Consider the following 22,869-nt stretch of genomic DNA (forward strand, 5'->3'; position numbering starts at 1 on the left):
TGAAACTTCATGGGTAGATTGATCATGTCTCGCAGATGACCCCTATTAATTTTGAGGTCACTAGTTCAAATAATTATCTATTTATTATCTTTGTCTCTCTTGGTTCATACAAACAGTAATAGATTGGATAACGTCCAAGCATTGTAAAGATAATAATTGATTTGCAGGCAACTGAAACTGGATTGTAGTAGTAAAAGGCTGAGCACAACGTGATCGCCTTTTGTCCGTCGTGCGTTGTCCGTAGTGCTTTGTCTGTTGTGCGACGTCAACATTTGCCTTGTTCACTCTCTAGAGGCCACATTTTTTGTCCAATCTTCATGAAATTTGGTCAGATGATTGGTTTCAATGATATCTTGGATGTGTTCGAAAATTGTTACGTTTGCTTGAAAAACATGGCTGCCAAGGGGCGGGGCATTTTTCCTTATATGGCCTTATATGGCTAATCTTGTTAAAACTCTAGAGGCCACATTTATTGTCCAATCCTCATAAAACTTGGTCAGAAGATTCATCCCAATACACTGCAACGCCGATATATCGCGGTTGTTGGGGTCCAAAGATTGCGAGCGCGATATATCCAGCGCGCGATATAACTCGAGAAATGTCTAACTAAATTGTATTGCAGTTAATTTGTCAAATTTCCCCAATGTTTTCATTTTATATACGGCGCTACTACATATTTGTAAAGTGATAATTGCAAACCAATTCTTCAATAAACATTTTTCATAACTACATACGTATCTGTATTTATCATAAAAACCAAAATGAAAATTATATTTTTCATTTTCATGTACGATTGCTCGCGAAACAGTTCAAAACAAGAATTCTTGCTGTAAAAAAACGTATAAAATATAATTGTGCATATATTGGAATTTACCCTTATAAATAGTCCTAATTAAGGAACTGAAACAGCGTAACGGTAATGATACAGCGTGTTTAAATTATATTTTATTAAGAGGAAATGTCAATGCCACATAATTTGCGAGATGCCGCGGTACTTTAGTTGAAATTTACAACGAAACTTTTACTGGAAATAAAATTATCTCAATGTTGTACCTGCTACGAAACTTTTATTTAGAAATAAATACACCCACGCTTTTTATCAGAACAAATAAATTCATGACCAGTACCGAAATTTAACGATTTATATACCAGTAAACTGCCATTATTACCTTTGAAATGACACTAATTGGTTATTTGTTAAGTGTTAAAAACAACCCCAGCCGTGTGTACACAACACTGTCACTTATATCTACTGTTTTTCATGCTTCACTGCGTGCCATAGTAAGCCGCTACATATAGGGTGTTAATACAAGCTAGAACCAGTTTTTTGCGTAAGTTAGCGAATTCTCTGATTAAAACATGTCATTTAGTGATCATTCTCGCCGGATTTTTGGGAGCCATAGCCAAAGCGCGATATATTGGACAGCTCGATATAACGGTCCGCGATATATAGGCGTTGCAGTGTATTGGACAGCCCGATATAACAGTCCGCGATATATCGGCGTTGCAGTGTAATATCTTGGATGAGTTCGAAAATGATGTCGGTTTGTTGAAAAACATGGCCACCAGGGGGCGGGGCATTTTTCCTTAAATGGCTATAGTAAAACCTTGTTAACACTCTAGAGGCCTCATTTATTTTCAGATCTTCATGAAACTTGCTCAGAAGGTGTGTCCCAATGATATCTTGTATGAGTTCAAAAATGGTAACCTTTGGTTGAAAAACATGGCTGCCAAGGGGCGGGGCATTGTTCCTTATATGGCTATAGTAAAATCTTGTTAACACTCTAGAGGCCACATTTATAGTCCAATCTTTATGAAACTTGGTCAGAAGATTCATCCCAATAATATCTTAGACGAGTTCGAAAATGGTGCCGGTTGGTTGAAAAACATGGCCGCCAGGGGGCGGGGCATTTTTCCTTATATGGCTATAGTAAAACCTTGTTAACACTCTAGAGGCCTCATTTATTTTCAGATCTTCATGAAACTTGCTCAGAAGGTGTGTCCCAATGATATCTTGTATGAGTTCAAAAATGGTAGCCGTTGCTTGAAAAACATGGCTGCCAAGGGGTGGGGCATTTTTCCTTATATGGCTATAGTAAAATCTTGTTAACACTCTAGAGGCCATATTTATAGTCCGATCTTCATGAAATTTTATCAGAAGATTGGTCTCAATGATATCATCGACGAGTTCAAAAATGATGACGGTTGGTTGAAAAACATGGCCACCACGGGGCCGGGGCATTTTTCCTTATATGGCTATAGTAAAACCTTGTAAACACTCTAGGTCACATTTATTTTTCGATCTTCATGAAACTTGGTCAGAAGATTCATCCCAATACACTGCAACACCAATATATCGCGGTTGTTGGGGTCCAAAGATCGCGAGCGCGATGATAACTCAAGAATGCTTATGCCTAGGATCATGAAACTTCATAGGTACATTGATCATGACTGGCAGATGACCCCTATTGATTTTCAGGTCACTAGGTCAAAGGTCAAGGTCACAGTGACTCCAAATAGTTTAATGGTTTCCGGATGATAACTAATATTAGGTCAAAGGTCAAAGTCACAGTGACAAAAAACGTATTCACACAATGGCTGCCACTACAACTTACAGCCCATATGGGGGGCATGCATGTTTTACAAACAGCCCTTGTTTTTATTGAATTTGGTTTTATCAAGAATAACTGAACCATAAACGCTCTAGGCATTCAAGAATAACTAGGTTCTGCGCCCTGCTCATTTTTGGTTCCTACCACCTGCCACTTAATTCTTTCCCACTCAGAAGCAAAGTGAAAATGGCTGTTGTAATCAGCATAAAACCAGAACAGCCTGCGAGTAACTCATCAGTATCTAAGGGTTGGAAATGAAGCTTTTAAAACATGAATCTAGTAAGAAATTTCTTTAATTTTAATTCAACTTTCTAAGTGACTCCAAAGGCGTCAAAATATATCTAAATGCTTAAGAGATAAGGTTGGTCAACAAAAAAGTAAACATCTGTAGAAAGTGAATATAAGTACTTCAAAAATCGTAAATTCCAAATCAATAAACTTTGCCCGTAACCATATTCACAAGGTGTAGGACATTTTTTTTTTCAATATTAATTAAGTTAATAGAAAAGGTCCTACTTTCAACCCTTGCTTTTTTTTTAGCAGAACCCTGTAGCTTTTGTGATCCTTTTGTCCCTACATGAAATAAAAAGAAATGTTGTGTGCGTACTAATAATCTTAATTTAATCATGGTACATGTATGTTTTTTTTAGTACATGTACTGATTGTCTGCATGATTGTCAGTCCTAGAAAAAAAATCTAGAACATACATATATAGAAATTGCACTGAAATATGGTCCTACAGAATTCTTATCACTAAAATAGCCCAGTGTTTTTTCATTGTTTGCATTGAATTTTGGAAAATCACATCGGTTTGACAAAAATTGTCAAAATGGTGTATTTTATTTTTTGCAAATATTCTGCACACCTTATGGCCAATAAATGGCAATGGGAAAAATTATGTTATATAATAAAAATCATCCATATGCGGGGCGGAAAGTGGCTTAATTAATTGGCAATTGAACCTTACAATGGTTCAAAGATTAATGTGTGCTATTTACTTGCTCCAATGGCATTTCATTGTTTAATTTTCCATTTGAACTCAGTTTAACGCAAAAGCATGGTCTAACATTGCCTATCATGTACTGGTTTAACTACCATTCTGATTTTCTGCTTTCTGATTTGTCAAGTCTGTCAAGCCTGTATTAATTTTTAACTTCAATATTGTCTTTTATATAGGTCTTACGTCGAAAATAGAACCATAATGACTAGCTTAGAGTGTGCATGGTTTCGGACATGTATGGATTGAAATAATTAAATAGGCCTAGCACACAGGAACCCAATACCATGGCTTGCCTTTGAATAATGTCCATAGTTGTTCTTTATGTTGATTGTGCATTTGGTCAATGGTTGCTTGCAAAAGATAATTTGTGTTATTGTCGTAAAGTATTTTAAATTATGCATGTACACCTAGGGTATTCTAAAGTTTATTTTGGCAATGCATAAACAAGGACAAAGTCGGGGTTATGAAGGGCATTATTGTCCTTTTGTAACATGCCAGTATTAACCCTTTTCCACTTAGATACATATTTTGGAGCATTTGTAGTCCCTTAGTTAAATTTAATGTAAGACCTTTCTTACTTCTCCTGCGAAATGTTGTTCTGCAGTTCACGAATAATTCGTGAACTGTTCGTGAACTGAGTTCATGAATTGTTCACGAATAGTAAGTGAACAGAAAATGAGCCACGTCTGTGAAATGTTCTTGAAATTTTAGTTCATGAACTGTTCATGAACACTAATGGCATGAAGTGTTCATGAAATATTCTTGAAACCTAATGGCATGAAGTGTTCATGAACTATTCTTGAACCCTTATGGCATGAAGTGTTCATGAGCTATTCTTGAACCATTATGGCATGAAATGTTCATGAACTATTCATGAACACCAACGGCATGAAGTGTTCTTGAACAGTTCATGAACAACACAATTCGTGAAAAATTCTTCAGGGTTTTGCTGTTCATGAACAGTTCATGAACATTTTTCTTCTATTTTTCAATGGCTCATTTTCTGTTCATGGACTGTCAGTGAATAGTTCATGAACCATAGTTCTTCAAGAATTCATGAACTGAGGTGGCATGAAGTGTTCATGAACTATTCATGAATAAGAATTTGTCAATTTATGCAAAGGTTATCATAAGTGTTACCAAAGCTCAACAAACAGGTCAGGGTAAGAAGAAACAAGTCTTGTATTAGCACTTAACAGATAGCAACATATAACAATAATTTAAATATAACACTAATAACTGAGATACAAGTGGTTTGATAATACTCTTTAAATTTCATAATACAACTTTGCACTATATGTTCATGAATAATTCATGTATTGAAAAGATTATGAATAGTCTCATTTTCAGTTCAAGAATCATTTACTAATCAATGGTTTCCCTGAAATGGTTACACTTACAGTGCCAAAGAACTTGAAATGGAACCAATGGCTGATCAGTTCAGCCGGTAATTTATTAAAGACTTACATTTTCAAATATAACATAAACCATGTGCCTTCCGTTTCAACTTCCTGTGCACACAATATTCTTCCTTTGTAAAAACAGCAATGCAATGTACATGTTTGAGTTCTTGATATCCTTTTAAACTGTTCTTGAAATAAGATGTCCTTAAAATGTTCTTAAACTTGTCTTTTAAGTCTTCCAAGAACAATGACAGATCCTTTTAAGAACATATTGGATTCTTAAAAAGTCCATCATATGTTCAAAAACATTGAGTAGACCTGTTTAAGAACATCAGAAGGAAACATGTTGTTCAAAAAGTTCTTAAAGTGTTCAAAAATAGTTTAAGAATAATTCAAGAACAGGAAAGGTCCTTAAAAAGTTATTGAACTGTTCCTGAAAGCAGTTCTTCAGAACAGTTCTTGTACAAATGTTCTTAAAATTCTCTAGAACAGGTCAATAACTCTTACTTACAGTGGTGAAAATACTAACTTCACAGGTTTCACAAATCTATAAGATTAGTATGCTAGACATTTCAATATTACTTTCAAAAATATTTATGAAACATCTAGCACAAAGGAATTCATGAATTATTCATGATGGATCCTCAAAGTCTGTCTCAGAAAAGTCATCAGAAATAATTGTTCATGAAATGTTCATTACTAAGTATTTATGGTTAGATGAAGAACTGTTCATGAACTTTGAAGTGTTCAACAAAAATTCATAAACTGTTCATGAACGTGTCTTAAGAATAGTTCATGTCCAAAAGTTCATGAACCAAGATCAGGAACTTTTTGAGAACGGTTCATGAACAATTCCTGATTGGCTTGAAGTGTTCAAGAAATCATGAACAACATTTCGCCAAGGTTGATTCAAGTTTTAAAGGCTTCATTTCCAACTATTAGATACTGATGAGCAGCAAACAACATAAAACCTGAACAGACTGCTAGTTATATACTGGCAGGATGTTCTGGTTTTATGCTCTTTGCACATAGCCATTTTCACTTTGTTTCTGAGTGGGAAAGGTTTAAGGAGACTTGAGAGGTTGATTTCAAGGCACCATATTATTACCACATTATTACTGATGTGAAATATGTAGGAAGTGTGCTATTTGTTTAACACAAAAGTGTGAAAATCTGTTAAATTTTAATACAATTAAAGTCAATCTCAATCTCAATAGCCCATAAATACCTGCTATGCTTGAAAACCTTAATTATAAGAGTTTGACAAAGAAAGAAAGTCCTTGCTTTTATTAGAATATTGGAAAATGATTTTTCTTGCCCTCCTGAGTGTCATCAGCCCTATCAAAAATCACAATGTTCCATTTGTGTTCGTAGAGGTTTGGTTAATTTTTATTTAGGTGACCGCAGGAATATTAAAAATTAAAAGATGTAAACACTTGATACGGTCACTCTTTTATTAAATATTTCGGCGGCAGGCCTTCTTCAGTAAACAATTATACAGAAAATTTCTCATTTTGAGTTCAAAGGTCAAATATATGGCTTCAAAGCAGCGCGATAGGGGGCATTGTGTTTCTGACAAACACATGTCTTGTTTGTTTTTTGTAATAGCTTGACCGTATGGAAGGGAATTTCCCCCAGTGCATGCATGATGTTAAATGACATTCTTATTTTAACAACTGTCATGTGCATTCTGTAATATGGTAAGTTGCATTTCGCCTAGTTACATTAGCTGTACAAGCACTTCATATACTTGTGTCATACTGATAAGTTTATATTTACTTCATATATATCTTTACTGCGTGTGTGTTATTGACAACTGCAGTTGACCTTTTGGACTTTGTATGAATGCTAATTCAAACGGTGTTCTTTGTTTAACTATGTGCATTTGGCTATGTTGCTACTGAATTTAACAAGCTGTTAATATCTTTGTGGATCTATATTTCTTCTTAAGTCGATTGCTAGTGCGTCTCTGATTAGGATTAGTTTTCGGTTTTGCATACACCGCCATTATAAATAGTTCACGTTGCGAAAAGGAGAACCAGTATTCAAAAACATAATTCTAGCGCAAATTGCAGCGTAAATTGCCGGGAGATTACTCTAAACATCAAAATCAAAATCTCTGGTATCAATCGTGATATATCGACTATCTCTGGAATCCTCCGTAAAAAATGCCTCATTTAAATACAATGAATATTCATTATGTCGAAATACCATCTTCCAATAGCCTCATTAACTAAAAAGCGGTGAGCGGGTTCGGGTAAAAACATAGCCGTCTACAACATGCCTTATGCGGCGACACAAATTACCATTAGCAATTTAATGTTGATGTTTTTTTCTTTCATGAAGCATATCGACTGTTTTGTTGAGAATCTCGAACATTTTTTAAGAAAATGATAAGGAAACATTAGGCATTTTTTGTCGAAAAAAAATAAAACGATGCCTCACCCTCTAATATCATTTTTCTGACTGCGGAATGAGGACGCAAATAAAGGGTTGAGGGCGATTTCTTTGTGTAATAATGACACTTAATTGTTTTGTGTCATCGATCTTTAGTAATATTTGTTTCGAATAAGTTTTGTTCTTGTTCACTAACTACCTGTTATTGTGTATTCAAGTAACATGTCTGCTATTTACACTATAACAACCTACCCCCTAACTCACATATACCGATGTACTAATTTAGTAGTTTTAAAGACCTATTCGCTAATAAATGAATAACACCGGAACCACGAGGCTCGACATGACTTTGTGCAACAAATGACTTGAGACGTTGATTGTTTCGTATTACTTTGTTACTACGTTAGCCCAGTCACACCGTACTGGCGTCCTTACGGCGACCTAAGATTGTGTTTCTGGAAATTTCTGATTGTCATAGTAAGGACGCCAATGACATTTTCGGTAAAATGCTGTTTTTTCGCCTTCCCGTCACACCAGCGTCCTAATTTATGGCGTTCTGCCCATATCTTTCCCATCACACGCAACATTGGTATTTGTATATGAGCTTCAGTCTGAAAAAACGTGGCTTAATGCTTGTGCGTAGAGTGTCGTCCTAGATTATCATATGCAGTCTGCACTGGCTAATTAGGGACGACCTTTTCCGCCTAGAGTATATTTTCAATTAGAAAAAAAAACTAAATGAAATTCGATAGGTTCTTTAAACGATACTTAATACACGCATTAATTACGTTTGTAATGCACAATAATATCATATATATTATTAAAGTAATAAACATAAATTCGAATAATTACTTAAAAATTGAAAAGGCAACTTGTCATTCATATGACCCAGGGTATTGAAACTATTACCGACAGTGGTTACAGCAGGCATTACAAGTATAGTCAATAATAAGCCTATACATCAGTGTCAAGCTGAATGAGTTATATGGCCAATAAAGGGATACTAAATACACATGTTAATATCAACTATAACTGGTTTACCTTTGGTTCAGATCTATTTTGTTAGTTTAATATTGTATTTGCAGGTTTAACGCCTGTGGAATTTATGTGCGAAAATATTTTTTTAGGATGCAGTTTCAAAATCATGCTACTTGACCGCATTTAAAATATTAACGGTTTTCCAGGAAAGATTTTCGAAACCAAACAAAAAACGAAACTCGTTATTTGATTGTATCTATTCTTTTTAAATTTAACGCTTGGAAAATCTATCGAAACATCCCATTACTTACAAGCGTTAAAGTGAGCCTTATTCTGGACAAACTGGGCCGAATTCAAGTTCTTAAAGTGTCATCAGAGACTATGCTCTGAAGAGCGCATAGGCTAATCCGGCACAACACTTTCCGCCTTTATGGTATTTTTCCTTTAAAGTAAGTATTTTCTAAGCAAAATCCTGTAATGATTCAGCCCCTATAAGCCTGTGCGGATCGGCTAATCTTGAATAATACTCTAGGCATATGCGCTTTTAGAAAACTGGGTTTAATGAATGTGCGTAAGGTGTCGTCCCATATAAGTCTGTGCAGTCCGCATATGCAGATGTCCATCAGTACCTTCGGTTGTTCCTTCGTTTGTCCCTGCGCCCTTTCGTCCCTTATTTAGTCTGTCAGTTCATCCGTCCGTCAATTCGTTCGTCTGTCCGTCAATTCGTTCGTCTTGAACACTATTTAAACTTGCTTTTGGTTGTTCGTTCTGCAGTCGGACATTTCCGCTTACCGGGTTTCTTGACTGTATTGTGCCGTGGAGTTTATAATGCCTTCGTTCATCCGTGCGTCCGTTCGTTTTGTCTCTTCTTTCGTCCGTTCGTTCGTTTGTCCTTTCTTCTGTTCGTCTGTCTGTTTGTTTGTTCATTCGTCCGTCTACAGTTTCCGCTAGCGGCTGACAGTTTGTTCATTTAATGCAGGTTATTGTACCAAACTTTTGTTTTCGGCTACTTTTTTGGCTACAGTTTCCACTAGCGGCTGTAAATTTGTCAAATTAAGGGAAATAGTTCACCGTGTTCTGTTTCTGGCTACCTATTGGCCACACGTTTAAAATGGCGCAATGTAGAAATTTGTCAGAGTATATATGTTACAACACCGTGCATAAAATTAACATTTTTACGAACACTACCGATACTATCGAATATTAATAGAAAACTCTGGTTCCCCGTCTCTTTTATGAATTCAGTATTACTAATGCGTTTGTCTTAATGCAGTCGGCATTCGGCTTACCTTATGTGAGCTGCTGCCTTGTGCGTAGTCATTTCGCTTAGTAAAACTTACAATAAATATGCATTTTCATGCATAACTTAGTATTAAAATGATGATAGTTCAGCAACAAGAAGATAGGCACATGGACTTTTTAACAGAAATGATTCATTTGTCATTTGCTTGCAAGAATACATTATTTGCATACATCGAGTAAACATTAAAACGAAGTATGCAAGTAATGTAACACTAACTGATACAAAAAAGCATAAACACGCAAGGAAGACGCAGTTATTTTAAAACAAATAAAACAAAGCAAAATGCAATTGTCATTTAGCAACAAGCATGTTATCGCGGGTATTACCAATTGTAATATATCAACATGGTGTTGTCATGTAGTAAACTATAATTGTCATTAAGCAAATTGAAATTGTAATTTAGCAGCATGCATGCACTGGCGGATATTCCCTTCCATATGACCGAACCCCATGCAATATCCTGGTGCAGTGTAAAAGGATGATCATGTGATTATGATTTATACTGTTACATTGTGTATCACTTGGATACTTTGCCAGATACCCCTTTATGTATATGTTCTTGCTGTTCAATCTTTGTTTCTATGCAATATAAAAAATCTGTAATGCTGAAATTCAAATTTAATGACATTAATCTTGCTGTATTGAAATAAAAATATCTAGAATACAGTGACGTTGGTTGATCTGACATACATGACTAAGGGAAATGCTTATTTAAGTACATGTAATTAAGCAGTATGAACTTTAGCCCAGTGGTAAACTAGGACTCTTGATGCATGGCTGCATTTCTGTGCTGTAACATGCTATTTTTAGCTATGGTTATTTTACACTAAGCTAGGACACTAGAACACTGATAGTATATTATATCAAGCAGAACTGACTAAGGATGTATGGCTATTTGCAAGTAGTAACTGACTTCACTCATGTTCCATTCTAGACTGTTCATCAGTGATAATGATGGTGTAATTTTGTAAAGTGAAAGAATCATACAATATAATTTAACTATAAGGATAATAAAAGGTAAAGAGAGTTGATGATTTTTATTTAGGCTACTTAAATTGTTAATCTGGTGCCATGATAATTGTGTTTTGCATCACCTAACAATATAATGTATTGCTAAGCTTGTTTAATAATACATGTTTAATAATACATGAAGACAACTTTGAATTAACACTTACAATAAAGAGAACATGGTGTATGAAAATGTAAGAAAGGGAAATGTATTTTCTGTGATTTGAATTTTGTATATTGTAATATAAGTGATTTTTTATTTGCTTTTAAACTTGCACACTTTTAACTTGGAAATTTAATTAAACAGACGTGTTTATATTAAAACTGTCAACTTAGGTCATTAAAAAAAAACTGTACACATCTTTTATTGACAGTTTTATTACATTAGCATGTTTCCAACAAAGGTACATTAAAGTAGCCCATTAATTCTCTGCTGTCAAAATTCCCTTGTGAATTAGCATTCAGGGCTTTTTTGACACTTTAGTGATAGTATCAAATTTGATTTTTATTTGTTATCTTTCAAATTTGATTTGTTTCATGATATTTGTCATTGACACCTAACAAAGAAACTTTGTATAAAACTGAAGAATTTTGCAAATGAATTTTTTTTATCTACAACCACCATGATACAACAAAAAATTATAGGCAGATGCATAATATTTATAAACAAAAATTATTTACCAATGAATTCAGATTAACTGTATTTTTAACAGCAATAAAGAAAATAACTGACTGCAATATCATGAAAAATTACCATTTTAAATTATCAGAACACACAATATTATGTCCTCATACTTGTTTAATTATTTTACAGGTGTGAGTGTTGCCACTGTGGGAGGTTGATCGTCCATCAGTCAAGGAAGGTTACAATAAACCAATAAAAGCAACTGAGAAAACTTACCTCGTTTTTAACCTATGACTATTATAACTTGGAGTCGACTCACAGAAGCATTGGTAGAACTTAAGAAGACATTTAATTCAAAAAGAAAATAATAAACTAAAACTGATAATTCATATGTTATACAAAACCAACAATGCCAATCAGCTGCAGCAAATCACAGAAATGCACAGATGTCGTTATAATTGGTAAGTTAAATTAAAATGTTTCAATTTTTTTTCAATGTAAATAATATTTAATTCTATTTTTGTTCATTCTTATACATTTAATTAAGTGCATTTTGAAGGAGAGTGTATATGCCTTAATAGCAGGGTTGTCATTATTAACCGATTGCCGATCGAGTTCATCGGTTAAAATCGCCAGAAAATCGGTTGTTTTCCCCAAATCTTTAAAATTGCGATCGAAAGTTTTGATCACGCAAACCGACAATAATTGACGAGGAATAACCGTAGTATAGTAGAGCGACGCCCGGCCATTCAGTCAGTCCATTAACTCCGCCTAAGAGCTACTGTTTTCAATGAATTTCTCAGCGAGTGGCCAATATTGATTTTTCCAGCTGTCAATCAAATCCTTCTTGGTAAGCACGTCAACCAATCAGCACTCAGGCAGCCGAATACACGCCCGAATACACGCCGACCCCACATGAAACTGTATCAAATAGCTGTACATTTCACAGATTATTACTGACCGTAGCTCAACAAATGTAGCATTGTAGAGCATAATTAACTAGTTTTTTTAGTGAGAGAAAAGGTTTCAACATATTAAAACATGCTCTTCTATTTTCTACCAAAATAAAAGATATTAGCGACCTCTGCCCTACGAAGTTGTTATTCAGCATCTAAATATTAAAGTCCACGCTTTCCCCGAGGAAGGATGACGTGACGCTATACATGAAGTCTAATTTTGGCATGATTTTTATATGTACATGTAAAACACGAAAAATGTGTCTCTGTTGTTAGAATTTTCTAAATTTCCGTGAATAATGAAATCTGAAAATGATTTCGGATAACACATTTAAGTATACGCATTTGAAAATACTTCAATTAAATAATGCATTTTGATATACAAATGGTCATAACGCATAATGTAATAAGTAGGTAAATAACGTGTTTTTAGATTGCCAAACTATGCATACATATAGGTCTACATGCATGAATGACCTGAAAAGTTATATCACGATCCGGAATGAAAAGTACTCGGTAAAATTTAAAGAAAGACACGTTTTTATTCTTAGAAATTCACTTTCACTTTCTCAAACTTTTCTGTAAGGAGGTATATGTAACAGTTTAGATTGAGTCGTTGATTTGTCGTAATTACTAAATATAAACGGTTCTCAATGCTCTCAAATCGCGCCACGTGATTCACGTTTGTTCAATGGGAATTCCCCAATCCCACAATTTAATTTATATATGCACTTGCGTTAAATGGCGGACGACATTCATCGTCAATATTGGCCATAATTTGGTTTTGAAAAAAAGAAATCGTAATAATACTGGATTATTAATGGATAGAATTGGAACGTGCAATGATCTATCAATATAACATGTTTTTACATTGTACAGTATACTAAAAATGTGAAAATCTTAAAATTGTCTATTCTGTCTATACCTCATTTTTTACTTTTTATGCTCTGAGAATAACAGTATTTTGTCCCTAAATATCTAGAATTCGTTTGCCGTCGGGGGGTTTCGCCCCCTGACCCCCCTACCAGGGCCTTGACCTTGACCCCGGCTGAATCGGTTACTATTCCAAAATAACCTTTTGTTTACAATCATAATGACAACCCTGAATAGGTATGAAAATAAAGGCATTCTATTTTTTACATGTTATATGCTTATTACTAGAAGAAAGACAAAATAATTTGACTTTGTTGCTTGGTACATGTACATACATGTACGTGAAGAAAGCAACCAAAGATTTACGTTTAGTATGTGTTTGTATTCAGCATTAAAAGCAGAAAAAGAAGTATATAGGAATTCAGATGTGTGTATTATTAAACAAATTTAGGGGAGCATTCATTTAAGACGGTTGTTTTTAACAAAGAGTGTACAATATATTTAATTGCAGGCCTTTTCCGCTCCATTTTGGGTAAAAGCCACACTGGAATTTCGGGAATTTCGCGGCGTGAAAAATTACATTTTGGGAAAAAAAAATATCGCGAAACTGGCTCCATTGGGAAAAATAATCGCATTTAAATAGTGTTTCTTATATTTCAAAGAAGCTGTTAACTGGTAAATAACGACTATTTTGATTTAATTAAAATTTTACAAAATATTATGAACTGTGATAAGTGCAGGGATTTTAACCTGATTTTGGGGAAAGGGCCTGGTATTTTTTTGAGGGAAAACAATCGCGCGAAACGCCCGATTTTGGGGAAAATAAGCAAAGTCTTAAATAATCAATTAAACAAATTTTACTGATTTTAAAACAAAGTCAAGGCAACAGGTAATTTAATTATGCAATATTTTTCTATTTTCTACACTGGATCAGGTTAACTTATATATTTAAAGGTTTAAAAAATATATATATATTTTTAATTTTATTTTATTTTTTTTTTTTTCAATTGGGAAAAAACAACCAGATTTGCATTGGGAATGGAGGCGAAATTCGGACCCGTGGCATAGGGCGGAAAAGGCCTGAATTGATGCTGAATGATTAATATTTAACAGTCCTAAAACCTGTTACATAAACTTACATTATGAGTTGATTCATGCGCCTGTATGCGTCAACTATTTCTAAACAAGATGCTATCATTTATTGCTCATTGGTTGAGTTTTGCAACACTTAACACTGTGGGATGCATGTAGTTCAACTTCAAGGATGGATGATCCAAGCCGAATGCAAGAAAGCTAATGTTACGTGTATCTATTTGTTCATTCTGAACATCTCAGCTTATCAACTTAAAACTGAAGGGCTTAAAGGTGGAGTGCAAATTTCAGCTTTGTTTTTTTTAAATTAAATACACTTGTGAAGCAATCACATACATTTTCATCACATGAAAGTTATTTGTTGTATGTATAATATTGCATAAGTTTATGAATTTAACAAAAATAAGACAATTCTATTGTCAACAGTTTTGACTTGTAAACAATTATGAAAGTTTGAATAATAACAAAAAATTTAAGCGTTCATTTTACATAATGAAAACCGTTGTTGTGACTTGAAGTGGGCCTCTGTGTAACATATAGATAGAATAGTCAGATGAATCTGTTTAGCAAACAGAGTGACAGATAAGCAAATGTTTTATCAAGTAACCTGCAAAGGAATTTAATTCCTGAGTTCAAGATGATAAAGCTGTGGGAAAATGACACACTCAGGCTATATGTAAACATAAACATCATAAATATCAATGTTGACCTCGGCTGAGTTTAACCCATTTATGCCTAGTGGACTCTCCCACCCTTCTTAATTGGATCAATTAATTTCCAAAATTAGGGATGTCAGGTATATTTATTTCTATTTTTAGAATATTTCTTACAGAATTTCGTTAAAGCAAACAGTGTAGACCCTGATGAGACGCCGCATTATGTGGCGTCTCATCTGGGTCTACGCTGTTTGCAATGTCCTTTTTTCAGGACGCTAGGCATAAATGGGTTAATAGTCAACATGTCCTAGGCTAAGTTGTTCTTAACTGAAGTAAAACAAATTTACCTAGTAATTATTAGAACATCAAGTTAAAAATGGAGTTTTAAATGTAAAATGTACTACAAACATGACTTGTAATGATTTTAATTATATATTTACCCCCACTAATTTGAATGACACATTATCCATATATGTAGCTATTTTAATTACCAAGTTATCATTTTTTGTGTAAGAAAATATTTGTATGAAAAGATTACCAAATAGCTTATAATGAAAGAACAATTAATGAAATAGCTTTTTGATAAATTGTTCATTTTGCACTACTACATTTAGATTTCAGTAATTTTTATTTTACATACATTTCAATTAAAAACTGATTTTATTATCAATATATTTTTTACAGTACTTGTGGCTATACAACTAATTTGCCATTCATAATGATATAGCAACAGAAAAATCCATGCTTATCCTGCAGACAATCTAGAACATACCAGACAACTGGAACGGCCATTGACCTCACCTTAAAGATCATTTCATGCTGAATATCTGTCTGATGTCTAGATTATCAAACCTTTGAAACTACCGGTAACTGATTTCTAAGCCTCAAGGTTTATAATAGGTCCATATGTTTAAATATTATTGTTATTTGGCTCCATTAGTGATTGGCAAATGTTGTAATGATTTGTTCATATTTTAGTTTAATTGATATTACATTTGTATATCATGAAGAATGCTCTTTTGTTAAATGTATTTGGCTCCATTAGTTATTGGAAAACTATTTACATATTTGTTTCTATTTTTAGTTTAATTAACATGATATTTTTCCATTGACTACAATTTCTTATGGGATAGAATAGATTATCATTAGCTATAGATTTAAAATCTATAGGTACCATATTTTTATAACATCGCTTCTAGCATTTACAATTATACTTTTCCTCATAAAAAGGAAATGTTGTTGATTCAATTAATATGTTTTATTGCAAGACAAGAAAATACATTTTTGGATTATTATTTTTTCATTAGCAATCAGTTTTTGCCCAATTTTAAGCGAGGCTGTTTTCGAAGAAAACCTGAGCTATTGTCATAGCCTGCTAGTCATCCGACGTCCACCGTTTGCCGTAGGCGTTGTGCTTAAACCTTAACATTGGCTCTAAAATCAAAGTGCTTCCACCTTCAACTTTGAAACTTCATATGTAGATGCACCTTGATGAGTTCTACACGCCACTACCATTTTTGGGTCTCAAGGTCAAAGGTCAAGGTCACTGTGACTTCTAATATCAAACTTTAACATAGGCTCTAAAATCAAAGTGCTTCCACCTACAACTTTGAAACTTCATATGTAGATGCACCTTGATGAGTTCTACACGCCAAATCCTTTTTTGGGTCACTAGGTCAAAGGTCAAGGTCACTGTGACCTCTAATATAAAACTTAAACAAAAACCTTAACATTGCCTCTAAAATCAAAGTGCTTCCACCTACAACTTTGAAACTTCATATGTAGATGCACCTTGATGAGTTTTACATGCCACACCCATTTTGGGTCACTAAGTCAAAGGTCAAGGTCACTGTGACCTCTTAAAGAAAAAAAAAAAATCTGACAAGCGTTCGCAGCCGAGCGTGGCACCCGTTATGCGGTGCTCTTGTATTGACATAGCCATATTAAGGTGTGCTCATCAAATTAAAACCATCTGCCATTCCATCAAATATTTAGTGTGAACTGCCAAGATTGTTACTTTCGTAGCAAATATAATATATTGAATATTATCATAGTAGGCATTTTTATCAAAACTTACTTAATTTAAAATAATTATTTTAAAAAACATGACTGCATTATGAAAAGTATCATAATGGAAAATTTTGAAAGATTTATGCCTCTTTAACTTTTAACGCAGTTAAAAACGTGATGATGAAGATAACATTTACATTGATTCATTTTTGTTGTGATTGCCCAACTGACTGAAAGAACATAATCAGGGTAATTATGTTATAGTGGAAGTATTATAAATGTTGTTCTGTCAACTTTCACTACAACACTAGCTGATGTAGTTAAATGGCTCCATGTTTTTCGCTATTATCATACTAACATGAGTAAGCATATTTTGGGGAGGGTCAAGGTCACATTTGTTATCTTTCACTGGACAGGTGATCTGAGTATGATATACATGTGGTTGAACAACTGTCAACTTTCACTACAACAATTTTATATCCCAGTTACTTTAAAGGCTCCATATTTTGCTCTACATTAATTATTAAATGAGTTAGCAATTTTTATGGAAGGTCAATGTTACATTTTTGATGTATTCAGTAGTGATCCTAGCATAATATACTCTTGGTTAAATAAAACTTGCATCATAAATGTTCTTTTTGAGTGAAACTATAAAATGCTATTAACACAAGCATATTTCATTATGTCTTTGCTTCAAGAAAACTATTAAGAATGTAAAGGAGATGTAAAAATAATAGCATAGCTACAACAAATACCTGTTCTTTTTCCATCTTTGTGAAAACTTACCAAAAGTAATATCTTAGTTTATTACCAAAAAAATGTAAAATAGAATAATATGCTCACAGAAAAGTCCATACTGTATTAAAATCAAGTTTATGCCATCTGGTACCTAAGAACATAAGATCGCCTTGCACTGGGGAAATCAGATAATTCATGTGTGTAAAGTTTACTGTGTGCAAACTGCACAGGCTCAACTGGGACAACACTTAATGGATATGCATTAAGCCCTGTTTTCCCAGATCGAGGCTCATCTATATACAATCCTTTCAGGGAACGGCCCATCAGGTATCTGCCTATCCTACATGTTGTCTGGTTACCGGCCCTACTACACAGGACAGCCCCACCCCAATCCCATGCTGAATGCACGACTGCAGGAGGTGGATAGAAATATTTCACTGGTGGAGCAGGTATTGAATCTTTTTTATTTGCACAGATAATCCTTAAAAAAAATAATTTTTAAATGTGAACAATAAATTATTTGTTCTATATACTGTTCAGTATAAACTTAAAACTTTTATTTTTAAAGTTTTTATCAATAAGTCAACAATTTATTTTCAAATTACTGAAACTTTGTATTTTATATTTTAATTGAAGAGAAAATTTATCTGAATTCACAATGCAACATACGTGTATGAAAAGATTGCAGCCTAATATTCCTTGCGCCCCTCTTTTTGATAAACAAATCTACAATCCATTTCAAAATTCATCAAGGTAACAACCTTGCATATTACTAACAATGGAGGCTAAACAAGCAATATTTTGAAAATGCAGCCTCAAATACAGGCTAAAGAAGCATCATGTTATAGATCTGAGCCTCAAATGCAGGCTAAATTAGCAACATTTTGAAGAATGCAGTCTAAGGCAGGCTAAGTAAGCACTGTTTTGGAGATTGAAGCATTAAATAGAGGCTAAATAAGCGTCATTTAGAAATTCCCAGCATAAAATGATATTTTTGCTTAGTCAAGAATTCCAATGAAAAATTCCATATTGCCCCAGATTAGCTTGTGTGGACTTCACAGGCATGCATCAAGCCATTTTTCCAAGTGAGTGTGGCGGCTCATTTTGAAGATCTCAGACTCATTCCATGATCCCATCTTACAGGACCTAGAATTCCTCAGCGAGGGTTTGGAGGGCCGGTCCAGCAATCCCGTGGCAGTCCTGTTTGACGCTCTCTCGCACCCAGACGCAGATCAAGGGGCAGATAACCCGTCTCTGCTGCGCTGGAGATACGAGGAAAATCACATGGTTGAGCACATGGTGTTGGGAAAATCTAAACCGGGAGGATCTTGGCAGGTGGGTTTCATAGTGTTTCAGTGTTTGTTCTTTCTAGTTTATACACGCCTTATTTTGTAATGTTGACTTTGGTTTCAAAAACATTTCATCGAAAATGTCAGTTAACCCTTTCCCACTCAGAAGTAAAGTGAAAATGGCTATGTGCAAACAGCATAAAACTAGAACGGCCTGCGAATAAACTCTCAGACTGTTCAGCTTGTATGCTATTTGCTGCTCATCAGTATCTGAAGGTTGAAAATAACTTCCAAACTTGAATCTAGTAAGAAATGTCTTTAATTAAATTTAACTTTCTAAGAGACTACAAATGCTTGAAAATACATATCTAAGGGGTTAAGAGTTATACTGGAGCCTTATATTGCTGCTGGAGATCATGAGAACCTTAAAAAATTACTATTAGCCCGGCTTTATGAATTTGTATAGGTAAGGTCAAAGGTCATGGTCACATAATATTTTAAGAAATTGGTTTCTTCATGATTTTGTTGGGTGGCGGGAGAGGGCGGATTGATGTTGCACAAACATCTCTTGTATAGGATTACTATTTGCACGCATTCTGACCAGTACATTATTTTCCTAAATAAGTGTAGCTGGATTTTAGGATGCTATTTATATCAGATTGTACTGAAAGTCATTTGGTATATTGTGATAAAATGTTTAAGGTATTTGAAGCTACATGCCAAAGTATTCATTTAGTCTTTGTAATGATGTGGCTATGTTTATGCCCCCCTTCGAAGAAGAGGGGGTATATTGCTTTGCTCATGTCGGTCAATCGTTCGGTCGGTCGGTAGGTCGGTCGGTCCGTCCACCAGGTGGTTTTCGGATGATAACTCAAGAACGCTTGGGGCTAGAATCATGAAACTTCATAGGTACATTGATCATGACTTGCAGATGATCCCTATTGATTTTGAGGTCACTAGGTCAAAGGTCAAGGTCACAGGTGAAGGTCACAGTTACTGGAAATAGGCATTATAAATGTATAAGGATTTAGCATGGTTCAAACAAGGGAAACAACTACGGTTTATGCATGTTCTTTTTATTACAGATTAATTCATTCAAAATCTCATTTTACAGCAGAGATTCCAAATCTGACCTGTAAATGAGCCCCATATTTACTGCCAGTGCTAGGTTACCTTTTCCCATTTGATCATTCTTAAGTATTGGTATTGTAATACTACTACTACTACTACTACTACTACTACTACTACTACTACTACTACTACTACTACTACTTCTACTACTACTACTACTACTACTACTACTACTACTACTACCACTTGTACTACTACTACTACTACTACTACTACTACTACTACTACTACTACTACTACTACTACTACTACTACTACTCCACCACCACCTACGACTACTACTACTACTACTACTACTACTACTACTACTACACCATCACCACCACCACTGTTCACAGTGACAAAAAACGTATTCACACAATGGCTGCTACTACAACTTATAGCCCATATAGGGGGGCATGCATGTTTTACAAACAGCCCTTGGTATGATTGTATTAGGGTAATTTGCTTTATTTAAAAGAAACATTACTTTAACATGCAAATTATTCAGCAAATAAAAGAAGTCAAAGTACCTAACTAGTCATTTTAAATAGCAGTTTGCCTTAATTCAACAACAAACACACACAAAATATTTACAGACATAGAAATTACAAGTTTGATGATGCAATACCAAAGTCTTGTGTTATGTCTAGAGACCAAGTAAATGTTACAAGCCCATCAATAGGAAACCAGAAGTATTGTGTGGCCTGGTTCAATATTGTTTCATTGCAGGGCTTGCAGACTTGTTCATCGTAATTATGTCCCCCACTATAGTAGTGGGGGACATATTGTTTTTGCCCTGTCTGTTGGTCTGTTGGTTGGTTGGTTGGTTGGTTTGCGCCAACTTTAACATTTTCAATAACTTTTGCAATATTGAAGATAGCAACTTGACATTTGGCATGCATATGTATCTCATGGAGCTGCACATTTTGAGTGGTGAAAGGTCAAGGTCAAGGTCATCCTTCAAGGTCAAAGGTCAAATATATGGGTCAAAATCGCTCATTTTATGTACACTTTTGCAGTATTTCAATATTCAAGATAGCAACTTGATATTTTGCATGCATGTGTATCTCATGGAGCTGCACATTTTGAGTGGTGAAAGGTCAAGGTCAAGGTCATCCTTCAAGGTCAGATGTCAAATATATGTGGCCAAAATCGCTCATTTTATGAGTACTTTTGCAATATTGAAGATAGCAACTTGATATTTGGCATGCATGTGTATCTCATGAAGCTGCACATTTTGAGTGGTGAAAGGTCAAGGTCATCCTTCAAGGTCAGAGGTAAAATATATGTGGCCCAAATCGCTTATTTTATGAATACTTTTGCAATATTGAAGATAGCAACTTGATATTTGGCATGCATGTGTATCTCATGGAGCTGCACATTTTAAGTGGTAAAAGGTCAAGGTCATCCTTCAAGGTCAAATATATGGGTCAAAATTGCTCATGTAATGTCACTTCTGCAATATTGAAGCTAGCAATTTTATATTTGAAATGCATGTGTATCTCATGGAGCTGCACATTTTGAGTGGTGAAGGGTCAAGGTCAAGGTCATCCTTCAAGGTCAAACATCATATAGGGGTCAAGGTCATCCTTCGAGGTCAAACATCATATAGGGGGACATTGTGTTTTACAAACACATCTAGTTTTGATAACTATCTTTTATGGTGTATCATGAGTGTGTATACAAGGGAGATAACCTTATGCAATGCGTTATGTTGGTAGACTAAAGTGGGTCAATGGTACAATAGTTTTGTAGTAAATAAAAGCTTTCTCCATTTTAATATATCTCACAAAATTGAACAAAAGTCATGAATACAACATTTCAAAGTTTTAAAGCATGTATCATGTAAAAAAAAAACTCACACTGGGAAAATGGGGCTTAATGCACAAGTGAAAAGTGTATTACTAGATAAGCATTTGCACAGGCTCTCAGGGACCTTACTTTCTGCCTAGACTAAATTCATTATAAAGAGACATCCTTTAAGTATAAAATTCCATGAAAGTAGCCAGTTTTGTCCCTGATTAACCTGTTCAGACTGCTTTATGCACTACAATTTAATCCCATTTTTGCAGATAGTGGCTCATATGTGAGTACATGGCAGATGAGTCAATTTATTGCATTGTGTTCGTAGGCAATGGAGGGCTCCATGCAAACCCTGAGTCTCAGCAGTTGGATGGAGTTGCCAAACCTGCCCTTCCAGAAGTGGCTCAAATCCAATCATAGGTAAATACCCAGTTTGCAGCTTTGCGTGAAACCTGCCCTTCAAGAAATTAAATAAATAAATGTTGAGACTTAAAAAAAAGTTTTGAGAAACCTTAAATTGGAAATTGTTTGGTCCCCTTTGTAATATGTATACTTTAGGAATGGGTCCCCCTACAGGACCCAAATTTCAATGAAGAAAAACACTGAGATAAATACCCAGTTTGCAGCTTGGCTACATCTATGTGAAAAGTGCCCTTCCAGAAGTGCTCAGAATTGTTTCTTTTAGAGTCTTCTACAAACATGTACATGGTTCCCCTTCACAAGATGGCCACCATAGATCAAAATCAGAAAGCCATTTTTTTCTTTAAAAAAATCTACACACATTTTTATCAGTTGGTCCTTTGCTAGTTTTTTTAATGGTTCTTCTCAATTGCACAAGCATGAGGGAGAAATACATTTGTGTCCCACAAAAAGTCAAAGCTTATTAGCTCACCTGAGCGATAGCTCGAGGTGAGCTATTGTGATCACTCAGCGTCCGGCGTCCGTCCGTCCGTCCGTATACAAATTTGTAAACATCTTCTTCTACTAAACCATTGAGCCAATTTCAACTAAAT

The 22,869-nt window shown here is 34.7% G+C and overlaps 1 protein-coding gene across 10 annotated transcripts in view; it reads left to right on the plus strand.

The window, feature by feature from the left end:
* The window catches only part of LOC127856342 (oxidative stress-induced growth inhibitor 2-like), a 37,776-nt gene that overhangs the window by 8,762 nt on the left and 6,145 nt on the right, over nucleotides 1–22,869 (plus strand). For 9 of the 10 annotated variants that reach the window (XR_008037969.1, XR_008037971.1, XR_008037972.1 and 6 more), the window contains exons 1-5: nucleotides 10,548–10,710; nucleotides 11,516–11,787; nucleotides 17,964–18,100; nucleotides 18,795–18,986; nucleotides 22,185–22,276. Coding sequence is in view for 4 of the 10 variants with exons in the window: in XM_052392484.1 (XP_052248444.1) it covers nucleotides 11,736–11,787; nucleotides 17,964–18,100; nucleotides 18,795–18,986; nucleotides 22,185–22,276 (473 nt within the window). In the remaining 6 variants the exon portion in view is untranslated. Of the gene's footprint in view, nucleotides 1–10,547; nucleotides 10,711–11,515; nucleotides 11,788–17,963; nucleotides 18,101–18,794; nucleotides 18,987–22,184; nucleotides 22,277–22,869 lie in introns of those variants that run through there. The other variant, XM_052392483.1, reaches the window with a different exon arrangement.

Source organism: Dreissena polymorpha, chromosome 13 (assembly GCF_020536995.1).
Source record: "Dreissena polymorpha isolate Duluth1 chromosome 13, UMN_Dpol_1.0, whole genome shotgun sequence".
NCBI lineage: Eukaryota > Metazoa > Mollusca > Bivalvia > Myida > Dreissenidae > Dreissena > Dreissena polymorpha.